General features: G+C 33.7%; 1 protein-coding gene across 1 annotated transcript in view; it reads right to left on the minus strand.

The window, feature by feature from the left end:
• HEATR3 (HEAT repeat containing 3) overlaps nt 1–22,655 on the minus strand; it is a 39,074-nt gene that overhangs the window by 7,463 nt on the left and 8,956 nt on the right. Inside the window, exons 6-12 of the mRNA XM_044664161.1 lie at nt 21,256–21,396; nt 19,511–19,788; nt 13,352–13,442; nt 13,069–13,226; nt 12,724–12,806; nt 12,009–12,145; nt 2,657–2,745 (exon numbers count right to left, since the gene is read on the minus strand). Coding sequence (XP_044520096.1) covers nt 2,657–2,745; nt 12,009–12,145; nt 12,724–12,806; nt 13,069–13,226; nt 13,352–13,442; nt 19,511–19,788; nt 21,256–21,396 — 977 coding nt within the window. The remainder of the gene's footprint in view (nt 1–2,656; nt 2,746–12,008; nt 12,146–12,723; nt 12,807–13,068; nt 13,227–13,351; nt 13,443–19,510; nt 19,789–21,255; nt 21,397–22,655) is intronic.

The raw sequence follows: 22,655 nt of genomic DNA on the forward strand, positions 1-22,655 counted from the left end.
GCACCTCTTGCCAGAGAGGTAAACTTTAAAATGTAGAAAGAGATGGACATTTTTGGGTGTGGTAAACGTGGGCATTTGTTTTGCTTGACCATAATGTTTAAGACAGAATTTCTTTTTTTGCTGTTCAACTAGAGGGACAGGCATATGGACAGATTATAAATGCATACACAAATAAATCAACTTATCTTAAATAAGAACCTCAAACAACAAACATCAGACTAACAAAATTCACAAATTTGACTTTCTCCAATTGATGGAATGCTTTTCTTTTTTTATAATGATATTTTCTTCCCCTCCCCCCCAAATTACATGTAAAAACAATTAATTTTTGTTTTATCTGCTTTTTTTTTTAAACTCTGAGTCCTGAATTCAGTTTCACTCTTCCTCTTCTCTCCCCTTGTTGAGCGAGTAAGCAATCCAATTTAGATTTTACATATGAAATCATGTAAAACATTTTTCCATATTAATTCTTTTGGGAAAGAAAAAAATGAAGAAAGTGAAATATAGTATGCTTTAGTTTGGATTCAGATTCACTGGAATGAGCTGACAATTTTTCGTCATGGGTCCTTTGAAATTGTCTTGAATCACTATATTGCTGAGAATAACTAAGTTATACACAGGTCATAAAACAATGTTCTCCTGGTTCTGCGTATTTCACTCAGTTCATGTAAATTTCCCCAAGTTTTTCTGATATCCTACTGCTCACCATTTCTTATAATACGATAATAGTCCATTACAATCATATATCACAAAAAGAACTGTTATAAACATTTTTGTACATATAGGTTCTTTTCCTTTTTTTTCTTTTAACTCTGGGATACAGACCTGTTAATAGTATTGCTGATATTTGATATTTTTCTTAAAAGGTAGCACAACCAATTACCAAAGAAATATTTGGTTAGTCCTCCGTTACTCTACAATTGATCTCTCAAATTAGTTCATAAACCTACATGCTTTTAGTTCCTATCAGAAGTATGTAAGAATTAAAATTTAGTTATTATAGCTATATATTAAAAATATGTGGCCGCCAGGAATCAACAAATCAGGTTGATTCCGTAATTAAATCAGACCCAAGTCAGCATCGGGTTGAGGAGTTTATTTACAATCAGGAAGGTAAAGTAGGGATAAAGAGAAGAGGGAGGTTAGAAGTCTAAATAAATGAAGCTTTAAGCCACAGGGCCCAACAGCCAGACAGGCAGAGTTTAGAATTGGCCCAGCTAGGCCAAGGAAGCCAGCCTAACTTACCCACGTGACAATACAGAGTGTAAGCTGTCTGTGGTCTCAGGAGATGCTTCTTCCTCCAGTTCCAGACGGCAACTGCCCCCACAGGAAGTTCACTCACTTACTTAAAGAGAACGTGTCTTTCATCACTTCCTGTGGTCCACCTCTAATTCAAATAGACAAATGGCAGTTTCTACATTGATTTGGACTGCCCAAAGGGCAGTCCCTTATTCTTGATTTGTTACTTATTGTCACGTGTGGGTAACTCGTCTCCCCTCCCCACTAAGGGAGGTGGGAGTGACATCATTAGCACGCCTGGGTTGAGTAGATTTTTGACTATTTATGGGATCTGGCTAATTCTATTTACACAATCCCCCCTGATGATCATTGGGTGCCTAGTCACCCCAAGTGATCATGTTACACAAACATCTTCTACCACAAAGGTCCTTCTAACTACAATAGTTAGAGATAAGAGGGAAATGGAAAAGAGAGAAAGCAAAACCAATGTTTTGCTAAGCGCGTTGACAAGAAACCAATTGGTTTCTTCAACCCGATGCTGACTTGGGTCTGATTTAATTACGGAATCAACCTGAATTGTTGATTCCTGGCGGCCACATAATTTTAATATATAGCTATAATAACTAAATTTTAATTCTTACAAGTAACAAGAAAAAAAAACTAGAATCAGATAATTAACTTATTCATAATTTTAGAGAAAAATAAAACAAATGTTTACTAAAAAAAAAGTTGTGGCTTATGATTCCCAATTTAAAATCAGATTAAAATCCCAAATATAGTGAAGTTTTTATAATTAAAATTTTAAAAATTCTACTCTTTATAATACAACTAAAAATGACAGACACATATATATTTACTGCAATAACAAAACCATGCTCCATTTTAAAAAGCACATTAACAGGAAAATACAACTTCCACCTAAATAAATTAATTGATTATAGAATCTCTAAAAAGTAAAGTTTGAACACTCTGTACTCAGAATAAAATTTATCCTTGTCTACCCTCCTCCAGGAATAACAGGGGGCTACTGGTCGGGAGAAGGGCAAAAATCATTAACTGCTTTTTACTATCAACCATCATTTATTACCACCAAATACAAAGCATGACTGAGTCAATAATCCCTATCATTATTTGTAAAGCCAGAAGATAGGTGACATCGTGAATAGAGCACCGAACAGAAGTCAGAAAGATCTGAGTTTAAATCTGGCACCAATCTCTTTTTAAGCTGTGTGACCTTGGGCTTTGCAAACCATAACATCTTATATAAATGCTAGCTACTATTAGTTTGTTTGTTGCTTCCAGGTGTTTGCTAGCAAGATTATTCAAACTACAGAAATAAATCATTAAACTTAGTTTGCCCATGTAACAAATAACTTCCACTTAACCCCAAATTTTATACAAAAAGAAAAAATCTCACCTGAGAAATGTTCTTGGATGCCATTATCTGCAAGAGAGTCCTTAAAGCACTACTTATGGCTTCCAGAAATTCTGTGTGTTTGGCAAAATCTAAACATACACAAAATACAAAAATATAATCCAAGAGACCTCATCTTACAAGTGTTTTAATTTGTTTTTTTTTTTACAAGAAAAAGTGGCAAAATAAATTAGCACTCTAATATCAATACCCTAGTATAATAAGAACATATCTGACATGTCTTTCTTTAATCAACAAATCACAAGTCCCTATCAGCCAACTATTTTGAAATGCCTTTCTTTGCATATACATTGATAATTTGTGATCATAAGTTACAGTAATGAAAAAGGAATGGATTTTTGTACTTACATTCAAATACAACTATATTTGATCTTTTGGAATTTGTAACCCATCATAAAATTTGGAATATTTCTCAGGTTTCTTAATCTGCCTCAAGATCAGTTCTTCTCCATCCCTTATTCCTTGCTGGTTAAGAATAGAAGCACCTTTTTGATTCAAACTAATAACTTAAACCAAAATGTCTTTTGAGTTTTCTTCTTTTTTAAACCCATACCTTCCATCTTGGGAGTCAATATTATGTATTGGCTCCAAGGCAGAAGAGTGGTAAGGGTAGGCAATGGGGGTCAAGTGACTTGCCCACGATCGAACAGCTAGGAAGTGTCTGAGGCCAGATTTGAACCCTGGACACCTCCCTGTCTCTAGGCCTGGCTCTCAATCCCCTGAGCTACCCAAAAAGCTACCCCTTTTGAGTTTTCTTGCTAACTCATACTATTTTTTTTATTGGAGAACATTTTTTTCAGGTTTGAAGGTAGATCATCTCAAACATCCTTCCCATTTTGAGGAATTGTAATGACAATGCCACTGTTTAAGCAAAATTCAACTATAAAATAAAGGTAAGTACACACATAATATTGATAAGGGGCATTATTTGGAAGATTACTTTATTTACAACAAATCTTTGTTGTTTATGAAGCTGTATAAAAGGAAGACAATATTTTGTAAAACATCTTTTTAACTCTTTCCTTTGACATCATTCCATTTGATGACCTTCATGCATTTCCCCTAAACAGTGGCACTGTCATTACAATGACTAACAATACAGAACTGTCTTTCCTCTCATTTTAAAGCTTAATCTGCATAACATTTTCTCCTTCATTTTAAATCTTTAACCAACAAAGCAATTTAAATCAAGCCCAGATTTGTAATAGCATTTGCTGATTTCTTAAAAGTATAAATGTTCACACTAAAAACTTTGCAGTATGTTGACAGCCTTATAGAGCTGGCTCTAGCACATCCTTACCTTTAACTCCTCAGTTCTTTTCTAGGCTCTACCACTCCTATATGCCCTATTCTTTTTCCTTCTTCATCCAGATCCTTTTGATTGTTCAACTGTCAAGTCCCTTGCCCCATTTTCCTATCAAAGATTCTGCCATGTTTTACCTTGGCCTTGGATTATTCACACAATCTCTGTCATTGTTCTATACTCACATGTTACTGAATGAAGCTGAAAAATTTTTTTTTGCAAAATTGTGCTGACTGGGTCCATTACTATATTATTATATAATCTCAACAAGGTCCTCACTGTGGCAAGGCAATCCTTTTATATCTCCTCCATTCTCCATTGCCTATGTTACTTGCCACAGTAATTTTTGGTGGTTGTTTTTTTCAAACCCTTACCTTCCATCTTGGAATCAATACTCTGTATTGGTTCTAAGGCAGAAGAACGGTTAGGGTGAGGAAATGGGGGTTAAGTGACTTGCCCAGGGTCACACAGCTAGAAAGTGCCCGAGGCCAGATTTGAACCTAGGATCTCCAGTATGTAGGCCTTGCTCTCAGTCCACTGAGCCACCCAGCTGACCAGCCGCAATAGCTTTTCCAAAACTTTTCATCCATATTCAAGCCTCTCACAGGTTTCATTTGAAAACTCTATATATTTCACTTTGAAAAACTGAGGCTATTCACAAAGATTTTCCTTTTAATCCCTCCTCATCTCTTATAACTAACATGCCTCTTACTATCTATCTCCCCCACCTTACTCACAGAAGTAGCTCTTCTCATTGTCAAGTCAAACTCAAGTGATTCCATTCCATCCTGTCTTTTCCTGCAAATCACCCTCTCCATCATTTCTTATACTCATTATATATTTACAATCTTCATTTTTTTTTGTACATAACAGAATTTCTTTATCATTTTGTGTAACTATCAATTATAAAGACAGATGTATTTACCATCCTTTACATTTATGGAATGATGAAAAACATCTGAGAAAATTTATTATTTTGAAAAAAGTGTAGAGGACACATGGATTCTTACATATTTTTAAAAATTTTACTTTCTTTTCCCCCAATTACATGTAAAAACAATTTCCAACATTTTTCAAAGAAATGAGTCTCAAATTCTCTCCCTCCCTTTCTTCCCACCCTCTCCACTGAGATGGTATGCAATCTCATAGATTTTACATGTGCAATCATGTAAAATATTTTTCCACATTAATCCTTTTGTGAAAGAAAACTCAAATAAAAAAATTTAGAAAGTGAAAAAATGTTTGCTTTGGTTTGGATTCAGATTCTATTAGTCCTTTTTATGTGAGAGCAAATGGCATTTTCTATCATGAGTCCCTTGGGATAATTTTGGATCCTTATATTGCTGGGTATAGCTGTTATTCAGTTGTTTTTGGACAGTATTCTTGTCACTCTGTACAGTATTCTTCTGGTTCTGCTTATTTCATTCTGCTTCAGTTCATGTTAAGTCTTTCCAGGTTTTTCTCAGCTCCTCCTGCTTGTCATTTCTTACAGCACAATAGTATTTCATTACAATCATATTATTATAACTTACTCAGCCATTCCCCAATTGATAGCCTCACTTTCCAATTCTTTGCCTCAACAAAATAAGTTGCTTTAAATATTTTTGTGTGTATATATATATATATATATATATATATATATACACACACACACACACACACACACACATACGTACATATGTATAGGTACTTTCCCTTTCATTTTTTATCTCTTTAGAAAATAAACTTAGTAATGGTATTGCAGGGTCCAAGGCTATATAGAGCTGTTTAGGTATAGGCCCAAATTATTCTCCAAAATGACTGAATCGGCTCAAAACTCCCCCTATAGTGCATTCATGTTTCAACTTTCCCATATTTCCTCCAAGTTTTATTTTTCCTTTTCTGTCATAAGTCAATTTGACAGATGTGGGATGGTGCCTCAGAGTTGCTTTAATTTATATTTTCTAGTTAATAGTGATTTAGGGCATTTTTTTTTTGCACAACTATAGAAAGTTTAAATTACTTTGAGAACTGCCTATCCATATCTTTTGACTATTTATTAATTGGAGAATTACTTGTATTCTTATATACTCAACTTATTTCTCTATAAATTTAAGAAATGAAGCTTTTATTAGAGACTTGTAAAAAGCTTTTTGCATCATTGTAATTACTGTGTATTACTCTGTCCCATTTACCCTTGTTTAGTTTCTGACCTCCACAACCCACAATTTGCCCTCTTTTCTATTAGTTTCTCTCCCTTCTCTTTTCTTTCCCTTCCTACTTTCCTGTAGGATAAGACAGCTTTCTATATCCATTGATTGTGTATGTTCTTCCTTCACTGAGCCAGTTCTGATGACAATAAGGTTCACATGTTTTTCTCCCCTGTAAAATTACTTTCATGTCTCTTATGTATGATTATTTACCCCATTTTGTTTTTCCCTTCCGTCTCCCAATGCATTCCTCTTTCTCATGATTTTTTTTTATATCCCCCATTATTCAAATCACACCCTACCCTCTGTCAAAGTTCTTTGGAGTTATGAGAATCATCTCCCCATGGAAGGATGTACACAATTTAACCTTATTGAATAGCTTCTGAGTTCTCTTTCCTATTTACCTTTTTATGCTTTTCTTTAGTCCAATTTTCCATTCAGCTCTGGTCTTTTCAACAGGAAATGTATGAAAGTCCTCCTTTAATTAAATACCCATTTTTCCCCCTAAAGGATTATGCTCAGTTTTGCTGGGTAAGTCATTCTTAGTGGAAGCCCTAACTCCTTTGCCTTCAGGAATATCATATTCTAGGCCTTCCAATGCTTTAATTTAGAAGATGCTAAATCTTGTGTTATCCTGACTATAGCTCCATGATATTTTAATTGTTTCTTTTTGGATGCTTGCAATATTTTCTCCTTGACCTAGGAATTCTGGAATTTGACTATAACACTCCTGGGAGTTTTCTTTTCATTTCTATTTTACCCTCTGGTTCTGGAATATCAGGGCCCTTTTTCCTTGATAATTTGCTGAAAGATAATGTCTAAGTTCTTTTTTGATCATCCTTTCAGATGGCCTGAAAATTCTCAGATGATCAGGATTTATTTTCCAGATCACTTGTTTTAACAGTGAGATAACTTTTCTCCTATTTTTTCATTCTTTTGACTTTACTTGTTTCTTGATGTCTCAGTCATTAGCTTCCAGTTGCCCAATTCTAATTTCTAAGGCATGCTTTCATGATTTTCTTTAGTGAGCTTTTGTACCTCTCTTTCCATTTTTCCAATTCTACTTTGTAGAGTTCTTTTTCTCAGTGAATTTACATATTCCTTTTTCCAAGGGCCAATTCTGCTTTTTAAGTCATTCCTTTCTTCATTGGATTTTTGTGCCTCTTTTACCAATTTTTACCAGCCTATTCTGTTTTTTAAGATATTAATTTTTTCAGCATTTTTTGATGCCTCCTTTACCAAGTTGTTGACTCTTTTTTCATGATTTTCCTATATTACTCTCACTTCTTTTCCTGTTTTTTCTTTTCTTTCTCGGTTTTCCTCTCTTATTTGATTTATACATTTCTTTTTGAGCTCCTCCATTAATTCTTTTTGGACTTGAGATCAATTCTTATTTTTCTTAGAGTCTTTGGGTGCAGTAGTGTCGACTTTGTTGTCGTCTTCTAAGTTTGTATTTTGGTATTCCCTATCACCAAAATAACTTTCTATGTTGAATTTCTCTTTTTTGTTCGTTTACTCTTTTTTCCAGCCTTCTGCTTTCCTTTTTATTTTAAAAATTGTTAAAGATGGGCTCTATAAGTGTGAAGAAGGGAGCACTGATCCAAGCTTCAGGTTCTTTGTGCAGCCGCCTTAGAGACCTGGCTCTGGGGTTCTATCTGCTTTCAGTTCTTTCAAGATGGTATGATATAACTGCTCTCCTAAACTGTGCTCTGGTCTGTGAGTAACCCCCAGTTCTCTTCCCCTTGGAACTGTGACCAGTGTTCCCTATTCTCCTATGGCTACAAGCATTGGTGTCTGTTAGTGCTCCTTCTCACCCTGAGATCACAGATTGTGACCTGGTTTTGTATTTAGGCAATGGGACAAAAGTCTTGCACCCAAAGCCACCAAAGGAACTCCTGTAATCTCCTTCTGCCCAGTTGTCTAACCCTTTCCTATAAACATGTGGCTGAAAGCTCCAGAAGCTTTTGCTGCTGCTTTAGCTGTACTCGTAACCTATTGTTCCAGTGGGGCTTGCCTTGGTACATTGTGCTCTACCCTCTACCCCAGTGCACTAGAACCCTCGTGCTGGTCTTCTAAGTTCTTTTGGACTGAAAAATTACTTGACCTTGTCTTCTTTGTGGGTTATGCTGCTCCAGGATTCATTTTGAGGCTTTTGTATCATAGTTTTTTGGGAAGGAAATTTGGTAGAGATCAAATGAGTATGTGTACCTCTTCCACCATCTTGGCTTCACCCCCTGATTCTGCATATTTTCAGCAATGAAGCAGAAAAGAGCAAATGCCTCTAAGTTTTAAAAAATACTTTTAATACTTCTAGAAATTAAATAATTTATGATCACATTATGTAGCAATTATTGAAAAAAGTTCTCTTCATTCTCAAATATATACAGATGGATACTATGTTAACAGTACTCATGACACACTCAAACTGGAATCTTATTTGTGTAAAGTGTTGGAGGAAGTAGACAAAAGCACACCACTGCTACATTGCTACACAATCCCAGCAAAAATACTGCTGATCGATACAATATGTGAATTTTCCATCTGACACATTCTAATTTCTGTAGCTTACTAAAAGGATAAGGTGTTAGAGCCAGGACAACAAAAGGAGGAAGGTATGGGTGAAAGGTATAGGATGTAGGATGCAACTTTTTGATCAATAAATAAATTGAAATTTTAGGTAACAGAGAATCACAAGTAGTTTTTTGAAAAGTAGACTAGCTTGTGTTATTAGTCTTTGTGCATTACTTATTATTGAGAACAATGGCTCAAATAAGTGGCCCTACAATTTAAATAATTCTTAAATCATTTGTTCTTACCAAATAAAAATATTAAAAGATATTAACAAGCTTAGTTTAATTGTAATAACGTCATTGATTAATCTTTCCAGCCCACAATTAAATGAAAATTATCTTCCATGAAGTAGTAAATTTACCTGTTTGAAACACCAATGGTTAGCATTATAATATGCATTTATAAATCCTTGTTGAATTAAATCAGCATGGTTTTATGTTATGTCAGGCCTGATTACAATTCACATTAAATTCAGACTATAAAATACAATACAGAATAAATTCTCAAAAAGCCATTAGCTATGGCTGGTAATAACTACTAAAATGATAGCAAGGGATATTTAACATTTATGTAGTGCTATCAGAGTTACACATGAATTCTAGGATACAAGTAAGATCATAGGATTTTTTTAAGGAAGCTTAGAGATCATCTAATCTAAACCCCTTATTTTAAAGATGATATAACTTAAGACATCCTTTTTTTGGAAAAAAAAACACAGAAAAAGGCAATTTCTTATTTAATTTTTAGCCTACTGATTAATTTGCCCCTTTACAAAAAAATCCAAGCCATTCTCCAAGCCAAATTACTAACCATATGAAAGAATATTCCAACTAATAAGGGAAGTGTAATTCAAAACAACTCTGAGGTTTTACCTCACACCTCGAAAATTGGCAAAAATGACAAAAGATGGGAATCGTCATGTTGAAAGAGCTGTGGGGAAATAGGCACAGAAGTGTCTATAAATAAGGTACAGAAGTTGGTAGAACTGTGGATCAGTACACCCATTTTAAAAAGCTACTTAGAATCATGCAATTAAAGTGTCTAAAATATCCATACCCTTTAACCCACAGTCAAAGGCATACTTTAAAGGTATTGCTAGCCTTATATCCCAAAGAAACCACTGAAAAGAAGAAAATTTTCACATATCCAAAAATATTTCTAGCAGCACTTTTTGTGATAACAAAGAATTGGAACAAAGGAGATGCCCATTGTTAATGGCTTAACAAACTGTGGTCTATGAATGTAATAAACTCTTACAGTAATGTAAAAATGGAATTAATACAGATGTAAAAATTAACAAATGGGATTAATATAGAGAAGCATGAAACTAAACAATACATGAACCTGAAGCAAAATTAAGTAAATACAGCCAAGAAAACAATTTCCATGGTAATGAACTACAATGGAAATAGAATCATAAAAACCCTAAAATTTTCCTTAAAAAGCCCTTACCAATTAGAGATAACCTAAAGAATAGCTACTTTTTTCAAACTACTGAGGCCAGAGGCATCAGATACATGACTGCTATTTGCCAACCCTTTCCATTGTGCTCCTTGCAATTCCTGGTCCATTCTGAACATCTCTTTGTCCAGGAACTCTTTCTATCCCACTCTTCTTTACTAGCCCTGACTGTAAGGTAGTCTTCTCTCACTTTGTCAGTAGTCCTCCCTATCACTGGCTGTACTTTCATCTACACCACTGAACAAATTGGTCCATGAAAGGGAGTTGGAATACTCATTCCTCTCCACTACCACTTTGAGATTCTCCCTTTACCACAAGGGATTCTTAATTTGAGACCCATAAGCTTATTTTGATCACTGTATTTCAACATAATTGGTTTCCTTTATAATACAAGGCATTTTATTTTATGAATTTAAAAATATTGTCAGAAAGGGTCCATGCTTCATCAGATTGCCAACTGGATTTATTACACTCCTTTCTATTCAATTCCTTTTTTTTCCTTTACACAACAGACCCTCATTACCTTAATTATTGCAAAAGCTTCCTAAACTGATTTCCCTACCTTAGATTTCTTCCTATTCTAGCCCATCCTACACACTTAGTGCCCCGTGACTTTTATTATATATACTTAGTAACCACCATCAAAGAACATTTCACTAAACAAATGCATAAAAAAGATTATGTATAAAATCACAAACTCCACATTATTTACAATCTGTTTTAAAATGTATAAATTATATATGCATACTAATATAAGTATCCTCTGCTTTTGAGTTCCCTTTGGATTTGTTTTATTTGGATACTTTTACTTTTGTGGCTGTTTTTTAAAAATGTAATCATGATATGTATTATTCTCTTTCCTTTTCTTTTCAACTCAATTTCTCTAATTCTCTTTATATTTCCAATATTTGTCATTCCAATAATATAACACAATCCACTACATTTCACAATCTATTCAGCCATTTCTCCCATTCATTGCATTTGTGTTATTTCCAGCTATTTTATCATAATAAACAAAGCTTCTATAAATATTTTCCTACATAGCTTTTTATCTTTTCAATAATGCTCTTAGGGCCTACCCCTAGTAATGGGATCTCTTGGTCATTAAGCATGAGTAGCTTTACAGCTCTTAATGTATGATTCCATCTAGTTTTCTAAAAAAAGGAAAATTCATAGCTGCTCTAGCAATGTAGTATTAGGCCTGTTTTTCTATGTTCCTATCAGTATCTCACATTTGATCACTTTAGCCCAGCTCAAAGTGACTTTCTAATAAAATTCCATTAGCTCCTGTTGACCTTTAGGATAAAATACAGACTCCTGTTTTAGCTTTTAAAGCCTTTCATAACCTATCTTTCTGGATTCAATGGGCATTACTTCTTATCACAAACTGTGGGTCTTGTCTCTGTCCTTCATACACAACATTCCATTTCCCACCTCTGTGCTTTTGCCCTATCTTCAACTCTTAGAATGTAAATTCTGAGAGGTCACTTAAACCTTCCATGAGGTGTTTTTTTTAAAACTAATTTTCTTAATCAGGTGCTCTCTTTCTTCAACTATTTTGTATTTCTCCTCATGTATATACTAACCCATGCCTTTGTTATCTCCCCTACTGGAATATAAATTCCTCAAGAAAAGGTTTCAATTATTATATTTGTATTCCCAGCACATAGTGCAGTTATTGGTACATAGCAGGCACTTAAACACCTGTCGATTGATTAAATTTGCAGGCTGGTTTGTCAACAATTCTAATTCTCTGACCCTTTAAAATTTAGCTTAAGGTTGACTTTCACCATACAGCTTAAACATTTACCTGGCTGAGAAAAAACAAGCTGTGACAGGTGCTGTGCAAGTGTCTGAAGTGCTGGGGCTCCTCCAAGACAGTCCATGTCTAAAACAGATAAGATACTGTGAAGGCACACAAGGGCTCTACACTGTATAGTGTTCATCCTGAAACAAAAGTACAATGATAAGATGATGTTCAGAAGTCAATGATCTATTATGAATTTTCAGTTTTTCTAAAGTGACAAGATAATGGAATTGAATATTAACAATTAATGTATATTCTGCATTAAAATTAATAGTGACTATATACTTGGTGAAAAGGGGATGAAATCCATGATAGTTAGTACAGGATTGATCTTGAGGTAAAATGAATTTTAAGGTCTTCCAAATCAAATAGCTTACGCAATTGTGATGTATCCAGAGCAATTCTTTTTTTAAAAAACCCATACTTTCTGTCTTAAAGCTGATACTACGCATCAGTTATAAGGCAAGAAGAGGGTAATTGTTAGGCAATTAGAGTTAAGTGACTTGTCAAAGGTCACATAGCTAAGAATTGTGGTTTGAGGCCAGATTTAAACACAGGACTGGCTCATCTATTGAAGCACCTACCTTCCCCCCAATTCACTCGAGTCAGAGATATAGTATCCGCTTATAAATTTAAAAATGGCTTAATATACTCTAATTAAAGAGCCATAATTTCCTATAATAAGATGAAAATATATTTCAAGTATAAAAATTCCTACTTTCTAATCAATGGCTTCCAAGTAGGATTTCTGGAACAGATGTCAATTGCCATGCTGTTTGGAAAAGCAATTTTCTCAACAATCTAGGGGACAAAAAAAGGGCAGTAAACAATAAATTACAACATACTAGCATGTTTTCACAAGTTTCCACTATGCTATTAATACACAACAGATAATCTCATAGTTAAGAAATGACTTTATTCTTTAAAGGGATTTATTAGTCAATTATCACCAACCCCCCAAAAGAGGAAATATAGGCCTCTACATTTTAGGTTTTTAACTATAACATGATTTATTTCTCAAGCCCTGCACATCATCCCAAAATATAAGAAGAAAACAGTTTACCTTCTTGGGAATTAGGTAGTTTGTAAGAGCAGTATGAACTTCAGCAGAAAGGCAGAGTGGGGACATTAGTTGTCCATTGGATTCACTGAAGGAATTATCCATAAATGCATCACTTTCATCACTGCTAGAAAACTCATCCCACTCATCATCAGAAGGATCTGAGTATGAACAATACAAACCACAAGTAAAAAACAATAAAGTTCAAATATAACTTGGCCCCTACCCCATGATTACATAGGCAAAAGGCTACAGCCAAAATGCAAACTTAAAACAAATAACATACCTTCGCTGCAGCACATGTTGACAATAATTTCTAGGGCAATCTGCTGAGCAGTGAGTAAGGCTACTGTCTGTTTCAATTCCTTTTCAGTTGGCTATAAAAGGAAATAACAAATATTCAGTTTCTGAAAAAGAATTTTGTGATGGTATTTGGCTGCTTTAGAAAGACTACTTTCTCATCTGGAACTGGGCACTGTAGAGAAAAATAGAGTAGAAAGACTCAAAAAGGCAAAGATACAAAAAGTATAATTATAAACTATAATAAACTATAAATTATAAGATTAAGTTAATGATATCAAATAAAATCTTAGGGTGTTTTGATAAGCATATTTATTTACATATTTATAATAAATCATGTTTATATTATTATTGTTATATATTTATATAGATATATGAAATATATAGATATATACATATGATTAGGAATACACGCACACATATAAGACTGACTGCAGAAAGTAGAATTTTAGCTGAAACTTGAAGCAAAGAAAGCAAGGAAGTGAAAATAGTGCTGATCATACAGGGTTATTATAACTGTGGGAGCGAAGTGAAATAATCATAAAAATCTAAAGATTTTTTAAATTATTTTTTTTAATTAATGAAATCTTGACTTCTCTCCTTCCTACTCATTCCTAATTGAGAAAAACAAAAACCCAGTAGTTCAATTAAGTTTTTCCAGGTTTCTCTGAAACCATCTCCTTTATTTCTTACAGAACAATAAATTGCACTCCATCAACTTTACATTTGTTTAGCCATCCTCAGTTGATAAGCACTCCTTCAGTTTAATTCTTTGCCACCTCAAAAAAGAGCAATAAATATTTTTGGTTCATTCTTAAGGCTTGTTTTGCTTAGGACTAATCCCTCCTTTTATCTACCCCAACTCTTTAAGTCCACTTTTCCCTTTCCTCTTCTATTTCTCTGAGTGAAATGTATTTCTATAGTCAACTGTGTATTCTTCAGCCCCTTAACAAGTTCAGATGAGTGAGGTTCAAGTGTCAGTCACTCCCCATACCCCTTCCTCCTTGTTTGTGCAGATTTCTACTTGGGTACCCCGATTATGTGATACTTTTCAGTAACCTTCCTCTCCTTTTCTTCCCTAGTGTATCATCCTTCCATTCTTCTTTTAAAATCATAAAGACGTAACAAAACCTCTCTTAAGATCATATCTAATTAAGAACTCCTTATGAGAGGATTTAAAGTGGATATAGTTATCATATCCCCATATTAAAATGTTAACACTTTATTTTTGTTTTGTCCCTTATAATTGTTCATTTATGTTTTATACTTTTTTTATGCTTCCTTGACTCCATTGTGTAACATTAAAGGTTCCTATGCAGCTCTGGTCTTTTCATAAGGAAAGCTTATTAGTTCTCTACTTCATTAAAGATCTATTTATTCCCTTGTAGGATCACATTCAATTTTGCTGGATAAATTATTCTTTTATATAAGTCCAAATTTTACTTTCTGGAATATAGCATGCCAAGATTTCTATTTTATAATTCTATTGGCTACTAAATCTTTTGTGATCCTGACTATGACTCCTAAGTATTCAAATGTTTTCTTTCTGGTTACTTATAATTTATATTTCCTATTTTATCTGGAAGCTTCGAATTTTGGGCTATAAATGTTGGGAATTTTCAATTTCAGGGTTCTTTCAGAAGTAATGAGTGGGTTCTTTCTATTTCACTTTGCCCTCTATTTCTAAGAGATATGAACGGTTTTCTTTCATGATTTCTTGAAATATGACGTCCAGGCTCTTTTTATTTATTTTTTTATTTGGGCTTTTAGATTGTCCAATGATTCCTAACTGTATTTTCTAGGACAGTTGCTTTTACTATAAGATATCTTGCAATTTCTTCTATTTTTCAGTCTTTTGATTTTGCTTTACTATTTCTTGCTATCTAATAGAGCTTCTATTTGGTTCATTCTCATTTTCAGTGAGTTTATTGCTGAAAAGGTTGTAAAGTTGTAGGAAGATTGGAAAGGCATGAAGGGTTTTTGAACACTAAGCAGGATTTTCAATTTGATTCCGGAGTTTACTGAGAGTGAGGTAACATTTATCCTGCTATAGGATACAGACTGGGCTAGAAGCTGGAAATGAGATTTTACTGAGCTCCTAGAATCTAAGGCGTATGCTCCTTGCTTAGCACTCAGCCTAGAACCTAAGTTTTCCTTATCCTGGAACACCAGCTCTAGTTGTAGGGCCCCTCCTGAATCTGTCCTGAATTGATGACCTCAATTTATAAGCAGTAAACAACAGAATTGCCAGATGACACCTCTTCATACACTCTGCATGAGTTTAGGTCTTTTTATGCTGGACCTAGGACCTTTTCTTCCCTAGTACATAGCTTCTTCCTGCTCTGGAATAGTCTATACCATATAATATTGGATATATTCTGTCCTTAGTATTTGTAAAATTCCCTACTTCCCTATGCCAACCTGGGCTTGACAATTTTTCTTTGGATCTTCTAACCAGGATTCAGTCTGGCATATTATCTAGATCTTTTAGGAGTTTGGGGGAACGTAGGAAAGCTCATCGGACTTCCTGCTACTTTGCCATTTTGACTACATCTTGGTCTATAATATTTTGACTGGTACTAATAATGGCAAAATGTAGCACCTCTATTCTTTGAAAATATATGAGGTTGATATAGCAATCACTAATGCTATCTTGAAAGGAAACTAAAAAATCTTTATGAAGTTAATAACTCAATCATCTTTGAAGATAGATATACTTTTTTTCAGTGCTGTATAGTGCAAAAAATTCTATTTAACATTAAAATGTAGTATTTTTTTACACTTGCATTCTAATTGCTATGAAAATTATTAAAGTAAAATACTGAAATCAAACTATGAAGTCCTGATTTGGTAAGAGATATAAATTGCTTTGCTTTCCTCATGTTTCTGGCCTATTTAGGATTCTTGATTCCCACTTCCTGATTTAGAACATTATTTTCCAAATTAAAAAAAAAAACAACTTAACATAGCTCCATATGTACATAGAGGGTTATAACTTTCTTAGGTTACAGTACATGTTTTAGTTCAAAGGAATTGCTGTATAAATTACTAAATTAAAGCAAAAGATATTATAACAACAAAGAATTTTAACATCAATTATGTTTAAATTACCTGAAAATAAGATTTGTTCAAGATAACTGAACTTTTCCAAAGTATCATGGATATACTACTTCAAGAATTTAGGAACATATAGCAAAGGTGTATACTGGAGTTCCTAATTACAACTAAATGATATATAAATAATTTAATCTACAAAACTACTGATTTTTAAAATAGAAGCATTGATCTAGTTATAAAACCTGAAGCCTGTGAGATTTTTAGGTTGATATACATCATCTATTAAGCCATTGATTGACACATATAAACAAATATATTAAAGATGGTATAATATATTGGTGGGTCTTCTACTTCATGAATGTTTTATTGTATGTGAGATATGTGTATTCTATCATAACATGAACAGTACGGAAATATGTATTGCATAAAAGCACTAGTATAACCTGTAGCGGCCTATTTACCCACTGGGGCAAGAGAGGAGGAAGGAGGAACAAAATCTGAATCCTAAAATGACAGAAAACAATTGTCAAAAATTGTTTCTACATGTAACTGATAAAATTAAAAAAATTTTTTAAGATTATTTTGATTTCGTGTTGACCAGAAGTAACTGATCTTTTTAAGATCAACAAAACATTTTACATGTATTAACTCATTTAAGCCTCAGAGTAGTGTGCACAGATGATATGTTCAAGATGAAGCCCAACCTCTTGTCCTGACCTATTCCCTTCCTAGGATCCTAAAGCTCAGGGTACCAACAAAAGAATATCTCTGATAATAATTTTATTGCTAGGTTCAGCTAGACAAGCTCCCAAATATGTGGCTTCTATCACTCCACCCCCCACTCTAAGCCACCAAGAACTACTGCCTTTATGGTTGCAGAAAAATAGAAATAAAATGGTTGCCAATTGATCAGAGAATAGTTGCATAAACAGTGGCATATTAACATAATGGATTACTACACTGTAAGACACATTTAATGTGATGAATTCATAGAAATGGCAAATCCCATGTGAACTAATGAGGAGTAAAAAAAGCAGAATAATATAAACAAAGGATAATAGAACTTTGATTAAATGTAATAATGCCTCGTCTTGATCCTAGAAAACTACTGATTAAACAAATTTCCATATTCTTGATAAAAGTGGTAGAAGAAATGTCTAGAATGTTGCATATACCATCAGAAAAAGGGACTCATTTTTTCATTTTTTCTCAACTGCTTTTCTTTCTTATAAGTAAGGATTCTATGTACAGGTTATATCAGAACAGATTAAGGGGTAAAAGAGGTAATAAATAAAATAAATGAAACAAAGAAAAATAGTAGAGAGCTAGAAAACAGAAAAGAAAGATGGTTGGAAACTATGTTTTCATTTTATAGGGAAGACAAAAAATTTGTTAAAAAAAAAAAAAAGATTGCAGGGACAGCTATTTGGCTCAATGGATTGAGAGTCAGGCCCAGAGATGGGAGGTCCTGGGATCAAATCTCTCCCTAGAAACTTCCTAGCTGTGTTACCCTAGGCAAGGCACTTAATCCCCAATTGCCTAGCCCTTACTGCTCTTCTGCCTTGGAACCAATAAACAGTATTGATTCAAAGACAAAAGGTAAGGGTTAAAAAAAAAAAATCACACAAAAGAAAATAAGATAATTTTTTTTTTACATTTTTTTTAAACCCTTAACTTCTGTGTATTGGCTACTAGGTGGAAGAGTGGTAAGGGTGGGCAATAGGGGTTAAGTGACTTGCCCAGGGTCACACAGCTGGGAAGTATCTGAGGCCAGATTTGAACCTAGGACCTCCCATCTCTAGGCCTGACTCTCAATCCACTGAGCTACCCAGCTGCCTCAAAAATAAGATTATTTTAATTACATGAAAATATTTTGCACACACAAAAATTAATACAAATAGGATAAACAAGAAAAACTGTCATTTGAGGAAATAAATCTTTACATCATTGCTGTATATCATCAAGCAATCTTCAATCATTAGTATTATCATTCCTTAAAGAGAAAGAAACAAACACTTAATGAACTATATTGGAAAGGTGATTAAAGGACATACTGGCAAAGTATAATAATGAAATACAACACTAGAAAAAACACTGTAAATAGTGATATAAAAGAACACATGCTAAGTTCTAAGAGATACAAAACAATAATCAGCCATTAATTCCTGTTGTCTGAAAGAAACTGGGAAACAGTTTACGACAGCAGAGGAGAGAATCTAGAGACTAAAAAGGACTGGAAAACAAAAACTAATCTAATTTGCTAGTAGCATTATATTTTACTTTAAAAATAAATTAATCTGAAGTCTTTTGATGCTTCTCTGAATTCTTAATATTTATTGCTTTTTATAAGAACAACAGCTTAAGTAGAATACAAAATTACCCCCTCAAAAAATCAACAGCAATTCCACATAATAAAAACAAAATCCTGAAGGAAATATCAGAAGAGGAAACTCTATTCAATGTGAACAGAAAATGCATAATACTAGCTAATATTTATATAACACTTAACTATATGCCAAGTACTGTGCTAAGCACTTTATAATTATTGCCTCATTTGATCCTCACAACAACCCTGGCTTAAAGTGGTTGCTATTATTATCCCCATTTTACAGATTAGGAAACAGAGGCTAAGTGACTTGCCCAGAGTCACAAAGCTAGTAAACCAACAGAGGCCAGATTTGACCTCAGGTCTTTCTGATCTCCGGTCCATGGAACAGCCACTGAAGGACCTAGTACAAAGTACCTGGGAGAAAAATATCTCTATCAATGTAACAATGTAACAAAAGCATTTCCAGTACAACATCAAGCATCATTTAGGCCTGATTTCAATATTACCTCACCAAATATTTTTCAATCTGTATTTTGTGGGATTTTTTTTTTGGTGGTAGTGTTGGGGCGGAGGGGGGGGGGCAGGATAAGAAGGGGGCGGGAATGGGAACATAGCTCTAATTTTGTCATGAAAATAAGGAGAGATAAAGGATTGATTTTAGTAGTCAATTTCACTGGAAAATCTATAAAGTAAAGGAATATGAAATATTCAAAGGAAAGACTTGGATTAACTGGTTTTAACTGGCATCACTTAACTTACCGGAAGTAAGTCTGAAATGAAAGTTTTCCTTCTGACTTTCTTTTTGTGGGGAATTTCTTCCATTTCATCATCTTCTTTCAAAGTATCACCATTCATTTCCTCTGTTTCCTCAGTCTCAGCCTCTGCAGCATTTAACCTTTGAGTTTCAGCTTCCTTCATCTGAATAACCACTTCCCCAATATCCACTTCTAAAACATCAGAGAAAATCTTTAGAAGTGCATTTATGGTATCTGCTTGACTCTTGGATGGAAGAATATCCTTTAGATTCCACACTGTCCCTAAGAAGAACAAATATGAGAACAATGAATCATCATATATAAATTTCCCGATCTACATATTCTACTGGCTTTGGATTGCTTCCAAGATTAAATACAACCCCTCTGGTTGACATCAAAAGCCTGTCACAAGCTGGCTTTCCAACTTTATTACATCACTCCTGTTTATCCACTCTAAGGTAGAGTCAAACTGTCTTTCTTGCTATTTCTCACACACAACATTCCATCTTCTATGTCTTTACAATAGATGATACGGCACTTTGCTTACAATGAATTCCTCTTCTCACCTCTGTCTCTAAGAATCCCTAGTTTACTTCAGGGTATAGCTTAAGTATTGAGGCTTTCTTTAGTGCCTCTCAAACTACTTTCTCCACATTTTATACAAGTTTACATGTTCACATATTATCTTTCCCCTGATAGAAGGCAAATTCCTTAAGGGGAGAGACTATTTTGTTTTCATCTGTGCATCACCAGTGCCTAGCACACAGTAGACACTTAATGCTTGTTTATTTAAGATCAGGTTTAATTTCAGCACTCAGTCTCATCACCCAATTCAAGCTTACATTAAATGTCAATAAGCTTCAAGTCAGTGGCAACCTTCCTTTTATCACAAGGCTTTCCTTCCCTTAACTAAAGACAATACCTTCACTTGGTGTGCCTACATTTATTAGATAAGCTTACCCAGAAAACACTAATCAAATTTCTTCTTAAACCAGACAAACTGTTTGGTTTTCTTTTCCATCTTAACATGAGCTGCCCTATTCAACAACATCTTATATTTCAAGAGTGGAATGGAATGTACTAAAATTCCAAGATCTCTCATCTAGTATATAGTTGTTTTGAAAACACACATTTTGATAAGCAAAGTAAGTTAAACAAAGAGGTAGGGCAGAGGAATATAAAAAAGATGGCAATTATGAAAATGAATGCATTTTTCAAAATAGACATTTGGCTCATCTAACTGCAATGTGGAATCTATATAGAATTATAAAAAGCACGATACTCAGGAAGAACAAAGGAGAGACATATTAAAAAGAAAAGATATCAACAAAAATCATTTTTTACTTTTTTTTTAAAACCAGCCTCTGCCATTTCTCTATACAATGAAACAATGGGGTGCATGGAGAAAAAAAGAGAAAGATCTACAATAAAATTATTGGCCATACAGCTTCAGTTTCTTCATCCAAATTCAGTAGTTAATAATTAAGAATAGAAAATCCATAATAAGTTCTTTAAACAATTAGTGGAAGTTCATTCAACTTATGACAAATTTTAAATGAAAGCTTCTTAAACAAACTTAAATCCTCTACGCAAAGACCAAGATTTTCTGAAATATAAGAAGTCAATCCAAATTTTGCTTCTCACTATAGCATTTTAATTATTCAACAAAGCTATGAACTAGTAAAAAGTTTCAACTGCTCACATAAAAATTATTAAATACATATACCATTCATTCCTTTAAAATTATACCTGCCAATAATGTTTTCAGAAGAGTGTATTCCATAGAAGAGATAGGTGAGAACATTGCTGATTCTAGCACCTGTAGAGCTGGAGCACTAAAAGATTTTAAAAGCTCTGGGTTATCTTCTGTTACTGCTTGTAAACAAAATGCTGTGGAAACAAAAATTGAGCAACTGAAATAAATCCGATCTGAATAAATATACAGTAACTGGACAACTTAAAAAGTATATACATTTTTATTTTCTCTAGTCATGTTTAGTTTGGATATTTATTTTTTCTGGTACAGTTCTATCTACAAAACAGCACTATTAGCATGTTCTTTTAAGATAATACTAGGTTTCAAAGGTTTCTGAATTTGGATGTAACTTTATTAAAGCTAAAATGAACTGCTTCACCACAAATAGTCCTATGAATGATATGGTCACATGTAAAAATATAACCACATTTACAAATGGCTGAGATGTTAATATAGTGAAATATTTATAATTCTTTTAGAGCTTTAATGACAAATCATCCCTTAAAGAAATGAATCAGATCATAATCTGTCACTCGGATAACACTTGGAGATAGCCTATTTCTAGATTGCACAGCCTTTGAGAGCTTGAGGCCACTTCTATTCAATAGAACAGAATCCAAAAGCACAAAAGAAAAATTTATCCTACATTTCTCTCTTGAAAGTCTCTTTAAGAGCATAAATGCCAACACAACCCTACTGAATTTAAAAATTAGGGTTTTTTAAAAGCTTAACCAGATCAATAAAAAAACATGACTTTTTAATGTGAACCGGCTCTAATATACTGTTTGCTATTTGTAACAATTTTATTCTCCTTCAGAGCTTAGTTAAATCCAACTATGTGAATGACAGGTAAGAATGACAAACTCTAAGCCAGGAGAATAACATTAAATTCTAAAAAGATAAAGGAATGTTATATTAAAATAAAAGACATAGCCTAGTAGGACCTCTTCATATTTATCTTGTTATTTCAAAACAAAAGCCTTAAGAACAAGAGAACATATAATCCACTACAATCCACTGGATAGTAAAATTAAAGTAAAACTACAATAGATGACATTAAGGTCTTGAAAGTGCTTTACTTTATATCATTTGAATCCTACAAGGTAGGTATACTCTAAGTATTATTATACTTGTTTTACAAGTAAGAAAATAGGGATGAAGAGATTAAGTGATTGGCCCATGATCAGAGAGCTAAATGTAAGATGAGGACTCAAATCCAGGCTTTCCTAACTCCAAGTCTAACACTTTTATTAAACACACCACATTGAAATATTTGGAATTGGCTCAAAGGATTTCAGTAGGAAAAAAAAGAACTAATAAGATGCTGCAATGGTTCATTCTGTCAATAAATGACAAAATCAAAGATTTGTAAAAGACTTGGAAATTTTATTTT

Source organism: Gracilinanus agilis, chromosome 2 (assembly GCF_016433145.1).
Source record: "Gracilinanus agilis isolate LMUSP501 chromosome 2, AgileGrace, whole genome shotgun sequence".
NCBI lineage: Eukaryota > Metazoa > Chordata > Mammalia > Didelphimorphia > Didelphidae > Gracilinanus > Gracilinanus agilis.